The 11,161-nt window shown below is 33.0% G+C and overlaps 2 protein-coding genes across 3 annotated transcripts; one reads left to right on the top strand and one right to left on the bottom strand.

Moving 5' to 3' along the window:
* The first annotated feature begins 1,077 nt into the window (after positions 1-1,077).
* Positions 1,078-2,501, top strand: LOC115239345 (rRNA-processing protein UTP23 homolog). Of its 2 annotated transcripts, none has more exons than XM_029813816.1 (3): positions 1,078-1,368; positions 1,523-1,740; positions 1,898-2,501. In XM_029813816.1, exons 1-3 carry the CDS (start codon positions 1,366-1,368, stop codon positions 2,310-2,312), a joined length of 636 nt encoding a protein of 211 aa, XP_029669676.1. In that variant the 5' UTR covers positions 1,078-1,365; the 3' UTR covers positions 2,313-2,501. The 2 variants fall into 2 exon arrangements, with proteins under 2 accessions (XP_029669676.1, XP_029669675.1); XM_029813815.1 differs by having other exon boundaries at positions 1,081-1,394; positions 1,898-2,499.
* Positions 2,502-4,752: 2,251 nt separating this feature from the next.
* LOC115239342 (enhancer of mRNA-decapping protein 4) lies at positions 4,753-10,206 on the bottom strand. The gene is made up of 9 exons (XM_029813813.1): positions 9,990-10,206; positions 9,753-9,821; positions 8,988-9,193; positions 8,408-8,787; positions 8,054-8,322; positions 6,326-7,977; positions 6,016-6,223; positions 5,643-5,933; positions 4,753-5,507 (listed from the first exon to the last, which is right to left on the bottom strand). Exons 1-9 carry the CDS (start codon positions 9,998-10,000, stop codon positions 5,318-5,320), a joined length of 3,276 nt encoding a protein of 1,091 aa, XP_029669673.1. The 5' UTR covers positions 10,001-10,206; the 3' UTR covers positions 4,753-5,317.
* Between the last annotated feature and the right edge of the window lie 955 nt (positions 10,207-11,161).

Here is an 11,161-nt window from a genome sequence, read left to right as displayed (position 1 = left end):
ATAGTAGTGCTTTCTTTATGGAAACGTTTTAAAATAATTTGTTTTTAATTAGTTATCATGAAGTTATCAAATTATTGTTCTTTATGTTATAATTAAAATTTGGATAATATTAAAAGTTGATAATTTTATTAGTAAAAAGTGTAAGAAAAATGTTTTTAACAAATTATTATTGCGCGCATTTTACGATTCCATTAAGCCCGTATCAAACTACGCATAGAAGATTGAGATTCAAGATTCAAGATTGAAATTTGACCAATTAAGACAAAGGAATTTTATTCCCTTTTGTTCTGATTAGTCAAATTCCAATCTTTAATCTTCAATCTTCAATCTTCAATGCGTAGTCTGATACGGGCTTAAGGAGTAGTGCGCATATTCCTTGTTTTATTTATTTTAATCATATTCTTCGCGTTTACGCAAAAATACTTATTATATATTCGTATATATGATTGATTAAAATCTTAAAGATGAAGTATTAGTATTGCTGATTATGTTACAGTTTGATCGCGGGCTCGTTCTTAAAGTAACCGCTGGTCAGTTCTAGAAAGTTACTACTGCGCAGTTGCTTAGTTCTAAATAAAGCCTTCTGATTGGTCGGTCCAAGGAATCTGTAATTCCTTGCGCAATCGATTATTACTATTAAAAGATCTAAAATATAGTTAATTCCTTTATAATAATGTAAATCAATATAGCGATTTTATGTTCGATGCTCATTGGTTCAGACGGTCTACGTGCACATCGGCCCCCATTCCTCAACACTCGGTCTAGATATACTATGTCTACGTATACTACAGACACGATGCTTGTATGTGTAGTTACTCACACAGAGAGGCAACTACGATTTTCTTTCTCGTTTCCTTCCGACACTTTTCAGCCTGCTATTCCCCTTCCATTTATATATATTCTAAGGTCTTATGCTATGCATATGCAGGGCTGCGTTCGAGAATGGCTGCAGTCGGGAGACGCTAGAAATGCTTCGAAACGTTTGATTGACCAATCAGGACAAAAAGAGTAAAAATTTCTTTATTCTGATTGGTTAATGTAATGCTTCGAAGCATCTCTAGCGTCTTCCCGACCGCAGCCAATGTCACCTATGTGCACTGAACGTTGTTTTATCTTCGTTATTTACTGAAAGTTGAACAAAGATAGAACGACGCTCGTGTGCACACGGATGACGTTCTCGAACACACCCCAGCTATGCTAATTTGTGTGCGATAGGTAGAGCTAGGTTATATATACCTCTTGAATAATTTTTGAAAAAGTTTAGTTGAAATTTGAAAATGACTTTACGAAATAAAAAAGCTCGGAGAAATCTTGGATTTTATGTAAATAATTACAAATTTCGTCAACCATTTCAAATTCTTATTGATGGTACGTTTGCATTCGCGGCATTACAGGTTAGCTCCATATATATACACATTATAATATATATACAGTATCAAATTTTCAATTTTCTATTAAATTTCAATGTTAAATTTAAATTTATTTGTTATTTTTATAATTTGTATGCCTTATTTCTTTTCAGAACAAATTCAACATACAGGAGCAACTTAAAAAATACTTTCAGTCTGAATTAAAGCTATTGACAACACCATGTATCATTTCTGAAACTGAAAAACTTAACATTAATGGTGCCACACAAATAGTGAAACAATATGCTGTACATAAATGTGGACATGAAAAGAAATCAATAAGCGGTTCAAAATGTTTACTATCTATGATACGAAAAAATAATAGTTCAAGGTATACATTATATGAGTTTCATGTATTATATATATAATTAAATTAAATATATGAAGAATTAGATATATGTAATTAGGAGAAGTAACTAAAGTACTAAGAAGAGTATATTTTTTAATATATATATATATATAAAGTTGTTTATGAAATTATGTTACAGATATATTATTGCAACACAAGATCGAGAGCTTCAAGATAAGTTGAGGCTAATTCCAGGAGTTCCTTTAATTTATTTACATGGAAAAACGCCTACACTAGAATCTCCTTCGGAAGCAAGTCGTAAATGCGCAGAAGTTATGCAAAAAGATTTAGGTATGACTACTTGGCAAAAAGAAAATATAAAAGTATTACAAGAGCAAGTGGGAATAGTGCAAGAAAAATATGATAAATTAAAGAAAAGGAAGAAAATTGGAGGACCAAATCCACTTAGTTGTTTGAAAAAAAAGAAAAAACCAGAAATAATATCGAGCAAAAACGGTACAAAATCTGGTAAAATCAGAAAAAGAAAGATTAAAATAGCACCACACATTAAAGAGGCTTTAGTAACAGAATTGAAGAATAAACGTAGGGCATAGAACTGTATAGGAATCATGCAAATTTTGAACAATCCATGAATATAATATACAGGAAGTAAATATGTTAAAAAAAAAAAAAAATCATGTGATAATTGAAAAAAACAAGAAAAAAATACTTCATTATATACAAGATACAATATTTGTTGTATCTGTATGTTGATGTAAGAAAATAAAGCATTTATTTAAATTTGTTCTAAGTTAAAATATATATGTATATACCCTCTATCTGCATGTTATTATATAGATATATTTGCTAATGAATATTTTCAATATAATTAATTAATTAATATGCGTAGATTTTTAATGAATTTGAAAGAGATTTAAATACATTTCTTATAAACATGCCACAGACATGAAAGTTTAGAGAATTCCTGAAAGAATCTTCCTTGATTCTACAATATGCAGTAATAATATCAATAAAACTTTTTGTTACAGATAAGTAAGAGATGGTATTTGTATTTAACACATAATAATTTATGATGTGCTTGATTTTATTTCTCTTTAAAGAAAGAGTAACACAGTTCTAAAGTAATTTAAGATCGATATTATTTAATCATGAAAAAATACAATATAAAAAAAATTGAATAAAAAATAAATTCAATGTAGAGAGAAATGTACAATATCCTTTAGTAATTTAGTACATTGGACAATATTGTACAATATTGAGAATATACGCCATTCTCTCTTAAGATAATATCTGAATATATACATATAATTGATATAAATCTGGAATTAGGAACTTCCATATGTAGAGAGTACAAAATGTTGGAAAATAATCTTTTCAATGTAGATGGCACAGTATTATTTACAATCATTTTTTAAGAACTTTCAAACAGATTTTCAAAATCCTATATTTAATGCTATATTTTATATATAATATAGTATTATATATATTATACTATATTATATATGTAAGATTCTTTTTTTTGTAGTTATAAAAAAAGTGGCAGATTTACATTTTTGATTTTAAAATAATCATAAAAGTTTTTCTTGAAAAGGATTTAGTTTAAATTTATAACAAATATTTATGCACACACACACACACACACACACACACACACACACACACACACACACACACACACACACACACACACACACACACACACACACACACACACACACACACACACACACACACACACACACACACACACACACACACACACACACACACACACACACACACACACACACACACACACACACACACACCCATCCAAGGTCAAACCAATGACACCATTTTATGTTCCCCTCAAAACCATACAATTTTTGTTCAAAACGTTTTTCTCTAAAATGCTTAGTTTTTGAAAGAAAAGGGGTATACGGGTGGTCTAGGACATCCTGTATATATAGCCACTTTTATCTTTTAAATTAAAAGAGATAGACCGTAACAAATATATATCAAATTAAATGGTTCAAACTGAACTCTATTGTGAGTATAATGGTTGCTTTCAAAAGCTATCTGTGTTAGCGAACGGAGAGGTATGCATAATTTTTTTTCTGTCTTCTGACTCATGCAATAGAGATTGACATATGTCACGTTGTCATTTGATCATGATATTTAATCCGAAGTTGGCCATATCGCAGGGACGAAAATGAAATGGTAGGCGTCGCCCGCGATATTTCAAGTTGATAAAACACATATAATATATAAAATATTTCCATTATATCATACATCGTTGTATTCGTTTCAAACAGTGCTACAACTTTTATCATATCGAAATATTCATATTATTATAAAAAAATTATGTATACCTATCCGTTCGTTAACACAGATAGCTTTTGAAAGCAACATATATATTATATCCTTGAATATCATTTCTTGGATTGTAATGTGTTCACTTTTCTTCTCTCAACTCGAACATTTATATTATTTTATTAAATAAAATTGTTTAACATATTAACAACTGCTGATGTAGTACTATCTATGTAATATATCAACGATCGTTAATGTGTTAAATAATCATTCAACAAAATAATATAAATGTTTGAGTTAACAGAAAAAAACTGAACATATTACAATCTAACAATGATATGCAAGTATTGATATATTAAGAGTCTTGAAGTTCAAAATTCTTTCATTACTTTATTTACAGATAGATCTGCCACTGTAATTAATATAATGTAATATTTTTATTAGACATAAATATTTGAATTGAATTAAATATAAGTAAAACAAATCCAATTTTATCATTCAATTGAATATAATTATTATTATACTTATACTTATTTCAATATACACTTTTTCTAATTCACAAATTGTTAGTCACAAAAATATAGAATCTTTTAGATAAAAGATTGTGTTTATAAAGGACTATTAAACAAAAGATTCTTTTAAAGTCAGATATTTTAATTAAAAATTTTTAAACCATATTTTCATAAGTATGAAATCCATGCGTTATATTTAAGGTCGGAATTTATGAAATATGAAGAAATATTCTTTATATTTAATTTCTTTTACTGTCAGCTAGCTTACAAGTGAAAATTCATTTTTATAGTCATTACACATCATCGATATAGCATCCTTCATGCAGAGTTTAATCAGAACAAAAAAATATTTTTCTTTCATCAACATTAATACTGAATATTTTCTAGTATTAATCTATCGTCAAATCAACAATATTTTACATTCAACTTAAAACATTTCTTTTTTTATATTTTCGCTCCTAGAATTAAATTAAGCAGTTTATGTAAAAACTTTAAAAAAAATTTTCATTGTGAAGTATTTAAACAGATAAAAATGAATAACATAATTTATCGCACATATTAAAGATATATAAACGTTGTAAATAAAATTAAATCGGATTTAAATGTATTTTGGTAAAGTATAGCACGAACGCTAATAAATTCATTTTTTAGAATATTTGTTCCACATTTTATATAAATCACTGCCAGTCCTAAACATGACTTCTGTAAATATTGCTTTTTAGACAAAAGTAGTCTTTAAACAGAACGTACAAAATCTTATGTTGTATATTTAAATAATCTCACAAATGTGGCGGTCAAGGATGCTGATTTAATAGTGCACGCGCAGCCATAGCGAGCATTTTCATGCGACGCGTTGATCGATGATTCGGATTATTTGCTACAAACGCAGCCAATTGATTTTGCAGAGTTATTAGCACAGTGCCCATATGTTCTCGTGTTACAGGATCATTTGGATCTAAATTTAATATTGCTTCTTCTAGCCACCTGTATGTATAATATATAAAAATATGATTCTTGTTTATAATATATTTTGTAATTTTGCAAATAAGACAAAAATTATTCCTTTTTATATCATAATATATATAATCTGTACAATTTGAATTAAAGAAAAATAATTACCTGTGTTTCAGTTCTGTACGATGTCCTAAATCAGCAGATAACTGCTGTACGAGCGAAAGAATCACAGGTTGCTGCAAGATGCATCTAAAACCTTGGCCTTGAACTCCTGCACACGAAAATACTCTCGAAGGCTCCGTTTTTTCACACACTAATACTACTAATCCTAAATCGCTTGCACTTAAAGCCTGTTGGAAAGCAGCATTTAATTGACCTCTTTGAAGAAGAGACATGACACGTGCTTGAGTATCAGCTACAGCAGCTACAGGTATAGCAGGTGTTGTAGCTCTTGATCTGCAAGTTTAGAGAAACATGTAATTAAATTTTTATCTGCATTTAGTAATTTTAAACTTCAAATTTGCGACATATTTCTTACCGCGCACTAGAAATTTCTGTAAGCTGCTGACTCAGATTCTCCCGTATGGAATCACGAATTGCTCGAATGGTACTATCTTGTGTTGTCGTCAAAATTTTATTCAGTTCAGTCTGTAATTCTTCACGTACTGATGTTGATAACGCTTCACTTAATTGTTCATTACGACGCTGACATTGCTTATCGACGATGGCGTCGACATGTTGTAGATCTATATAAAGAGATATTATATATATATATATATTTACATAATACACTCTCTGAAGAAACAATTATTCTCATAATAATGATGAAATACATGTAGGCTACTTACATTCGTGAGTACCTTTAACAAAGACATCTTGAATTTGTTTAAACATAACTTGGCAAATGTTTTCCATGCCAGGTAAAATTAAACTTGTGAATATTTCTTTAAAGGCAGCGTCCAAAGCAGGCTTAGCTGCATTTGCAGCTGTCAGAGCTAAGGCATCCTTTACACGTGCACTGTTTATTAATTCAGTTATATTCTTCTGGAAGAGTTCATCCATTTGATTTGCATCTAATCTCATTTGATGCTTCAAAGGCATTATCGTTTCTTCAATTGTATGTGGCAAGATACTTTCAATCTTATCTTTGATCGTTGTTTCGAATGTGTTTAGAAATTCATGTTGACGAGCCATTTGACTGTACAAAGTTTGTTCCAGATTCGCATTTTGCTGCTGAGATATTCTCGCCAATGCGGATTCTATTCGTGTGGATGCCGGCGATTCTTCTCGTAATCTGCTCACCTCTGCTCGCAATTCTTTTATCTCTTGGCACTGGTCTTGAATTATCTCTAAAATAGATTTCAATTTGTTGTTCAATTCAACATTATTGATATCACTGCTTGGTCGCCACGATGTTCCAGTATCGTCAATTGAAAGGGACATCGCTTTCGGTTCATCTTTCGTCTTTTGCCTTTGTAGATTATTCTCATCGGAAAATTCCTCCGATTCTTGCATCGCGTGTACATTTACATCTTTGAGCAAGACCATTGGAATATTAGACCAATCTTCGTCGTTTGTTTTTGTTTCCGATTTATTATCAATTTCAGTTTCTTCGTCTGGTTTAGTAAGAGACAAAATTTCTCTTACTTCTCTTGAAGGACTGCTACCGCAACTGGCAGGGGCTTGCTCCTCCATCTCGCTTTTTGCGAGTGGCGGATCAGACACATTCAAAGCTTGCACTGCCTGTGCAAGAGAAGGGCTGCCGGATAAAACTTTCCCTAATTCTGGACTTCCGGAATTAGACTCTAATTCATTATTCTCTTTTTTTGCAGGTGAACTAAATGCATCAGGTGTCATTAGATTTAAGCCACTAGTATTATGATTAATCGTTGTTTCAATCGTAGCGGATAAAGAGCGCTCTCTTTCACAATTCTCACCGGAAATGCCATTGTGAGTGACAGTTGCCATATCTGGCAAATCTTCGGAATAATCTAACGAATCATGAGTAAGTGTATCTATAAGATAATTGCCACTTGCTTGTGAGGCAGGTTTGAAGGCAATGTGACACTCTTGTAAAGACTTTGGTTGAACCAGATACATAGAAATGACAAGTTGTTCATCGCTTTCTTCGATCTCTTCACATGTACATAGATCTTCCAATGATTCGCCAGTCGATCGAATCTTACGTTGATCGGCATCAACGATTCCAAAACTTAGAATTGGATATGGCAGGAGAAACTCTGATACTGTACTTATGCATGCCAATGCTTCACCTTTGTCTTTTGAAAGACTTAATATATATAAAATTTTATTATAAATATCCGATAGGAATAGATATCCAGCACTAAGATCTAAGCCTGCTTTCAGCACTGGCATTTTACCAGTAGAAGGATTTGGAGCAAACTTGATCGTTTGTAAACAAGTCCACAGTTCGCACGACCATACTTTCAGTTCTGAATTATTGTCACACCCTGTCACAGCAAACCTCCAAAACTGAACACTAAGAAATAAATAATAACCCCTTATGAGTCTATTTAATGCATATCAAACTTAATTAATATTTTTAAGATACTCACTCGGGTTGATAATTTTTATGATCATCAAGAAAAAATAGGCAGGAGATAGGTCGTCCCCCATGAGGTTTCCATTGATGTAAGCACCGTGGTTGTGGTTGACCATTATGTGAAGTATTATGTAGGAAGACTTGGAAGAATTTTATCTCTCCATCTGTACTAGCTGTTGCTAATGCAGTACCATCTGGACTAAGCGTTGCTTCAACAATTGTTCCTGAATGTTGATCAATTTCCATCATTCCTCCACTTTCTTTAACAGCAGGATTTGTTACCTATGATAGAAGAAAGAGGATAAAAATATTATCCAATTATATATTTTCACTTAAAGCTATAGTCAAATTGTATGCTTAAATATACCTCTATTGATCTAAATCTTGATGCCACTGTTGCAACTGACCATAATTCAACTTTAGAACCACGAGTGAGAACTAACAATTTTGATACTTCATCTCCATCAGAAGCATCATCCTCTGGAATGTATGGGCACCAGATTACTCGATGACTAGTTGGAGAAACATCTTCCGCATCTACTTGTAATACTAAACTGCACAATAATTCAGATGGTGTTGGTTCAATTGTATGTATAAAAAGAGATCCTGTATAATCGATACATGCAAGAATTGCATTTGAAACATGGGCAAATGCAAGATCTTGAATAGAACCACGCATTCCTCGCAGCAGAGCTCTATGTTCCAACTCCTTGTAAACAACACGAACTAACCCACCACCGGTACCAACTAAAAGATAGAAAAAAGTTTATCTAAGTAGAAGTATAATAACCTAAATCTAATTATATTTTTTCTAGATATAAATATTTATTTGAAGAACCAACTTTAATAATTAAAACACAATCGTATATAAAATAAAGCAGGAAATATTTTGATTACATTTGCAGAAACATTACATACGGCAAATCAACAATTCTATTAAATGTTACCTTTTATGCCATAGGCTAAATATTTTCCAGATACATGAACAGCCAACAATTGGCCGGTGTAAAGATGATGATCCCATGTAAAGTCAACAATATTTTTCAACTTTACTTTTGAGCTACCATGATCATGATCACCGGGAGAAGGGATAATAGTTACATTTGTGCTACATAATTCTACCGAATGTTGATCTTCTCGTCCGTTGAACTCCCTACAGAAATAGAATACTATATATAAGTCTCTTTATACAAAATAAAATCATTCTACATGTTACAATTATTTTTTTCCTCTTAAATATAAAGAAAAGAAAATCAAATATAAATACAAAGAATACATAATGAAAGAATATGCTGTGATAAGCATTCACATAGAAATTTGAGACAATTGAATACAATAGTTGATACAATACTTCAGATAAGAGCCATAAAACACCATGGTACATACAATTTATCACTCAAGATGCAATATATTTCAATTTCCCATATAAAATATTATAAAAAAGATGATTTAGAAATAAATGTAAAAGTTTATAACACTAAGCAGAGATTAGACAGATGCAAATTAGGAAATAATTATAACTTTTTTTGCAGTATAGCAAACATTGGACTTTCAAAATTTTGTAAATAATCTTCTTATATTTCTACGAGAGCTGGATAAAAGAGATATAGCAATTGCAATAATGTCTGCATTCGGTTTTGCTATTTACTGGCATAAAACCTATGTATGTAACATGATTTCTAAAGCGTGTTTGATCTTTTGGAGATGCTTACACTGTCTGCTGATAGTGGAGATGCCTTAAATTGCCCTCCCCGGTTTTGCTCATATTGCCAGTTGCGTTCCTGCAAAATAGCAAATTTACGAAATCTTAGATTATACGCGCCCGGCTCGTCCAAGCGATTCCTAACCTTAACCGGTGTAATTGGTACATGTAACATGTAACATCCCCCCCCCCCCAAGCGAGATACGATGTTACAAGATCGCTCTCATACGTATACTCGAATACGCACCTCTCAGGCATAAATGCCGCCGTATCGCTTGTTCAGGACGAAGGATTAATCAATGAATAGTCGTGCGTTCATCACCGGCACGTCGTCGAAATGATATTAGTACGAACGTAAAGTCAATTTGATGAATTTCAACGATAGGCGACCCTCACCTACATGTCAGTAATAAGACTTAAGGGTGAGTATGAGTATTCTGCAATTTTCGTTACGCTCGCGATTGGTTCCCTTCTCGTTCCGCGTTAGAGAGAATTCACACCTTGGCAGAAAGGCAGAAAGGCAGAAAGCAGAAGCCAATCAGAACTCGCGCCAGAAAAGCAAAAGCCAATCAGAACACGCGCTGTAAGCAGTACATTCTGCCAAGGTGTGAATTCTCCTTCACGCTAATCCGCGTTTCCGCGCTTCATGTAATGGCATCCTGATGGTGCGGTCCTTCTTCTTCTTTCTTTTATGGCTGGTTGGGAATTAGTCGCCCATACACCATTGTTTCTTATGGGTTTGTAAAATATAAGCAAAACTCCTCTCAAGAGAGGAGGGAGTCCAAAAAAAGGTCCAGACAAAGGACATACGCAGCACGCAAAAAAACACGTTCGAACCCGACACGTTGTCAGTCGGAACTTTGATGGTGCGGTCCCATGGTACCACCTTAGAACATATATAAATGAAAGGGGAATAGCAGGCTGAAAAGTGTCGGAAGGAAGTGAGAAAGAAAATGTAGTTGCCTCTCTCTTGGGAGTAACTACACATACAAGCATCGTGTCTGTAGTATACATACCTTTGTGTACACACACATGGCCGTGCATGCGCACTTTTGAGCAGAGTTACTCACAAGAGAGAGGCAACTATGATTTTCTTTCTTACTTCCTTCCGACATATTTTTCTATCGGGAAACAAAGGCATGCCCCTTCTATTTATATATGTTCTAAGGGTACCACTAATCTATATATCTGGATTGCTGACATGCCTCCTGGCGATGTACCCAATTGAAGGTCCGCCATTTTACACGCCCGAGGTGCGCACATGCGTGGTGGTCATAGACATATAGAATGGACTTAGCGTTGCAATAGACAAACGCGCGCTCGCCGTAGAAAGAGAGATACTATGGGTGTGTTCCCTTTTTGCCGGCGTTACAACCATCCATGACGTCATAACAGTTCACTGCCGCAACGTTCCGAAAT

This window comes from Formica exsecta, unplaced genomic scaffold (assembly GCF_003651465.1).
Source record: "Formica exsecta isolate Colony F162 unplaced genomic scaffold, ASM365146v1 scaffold379, whole genome shotgun sequence".
NCBI lineage: Eukaryota > Metazoa > Arthropoda > Insecta > Hymenoptera > Formicidae > Formica > Formica exsecta.
This window is presented reverse-complemented; position numbering and strand designations above follow the sequence as displayed.

Bases quoted from the DNA above. Each gene is read 5' to 3' on its own strand.
- LOC115239342 (XM_029813813.1), bottom strand. The intron at 9,194-9,752 runs GTAAGCATCTCC...CTATTTCTGTAG, and splicing joins CTCCACTATCAGCAGACAGT to GGAGTTCAACGGACGAGAAG. The intron at 8,323-8,407 runs GTATATTTAAGC...CTTCTATCATAG, and splicing joins CAAGATTTAGATCAATAGAG to GTAACAAATCCTGCTGTTAA.
- LOC115239345 (XM_029813815.1), top strand. From the start codon at position 1,278: ATGACTTTACGAAATAAAAAAGCTCGGAGAAATCTTGGATTTTATGTA. The intron at 1,395-1,522 runs GTTAGCTCCATA...ATTTCTTTTCAG, and splicing joins TTGCATTCGCGGCATTACAG to AACAAATTCAACATACAGGA. The intron at 1,741-1,897 runs GTATACATTATA...ATTATGTTACAG, and splicing joins CGAAAAAATAATAGTTCAAG to ATATATTATTGCAACACAAG.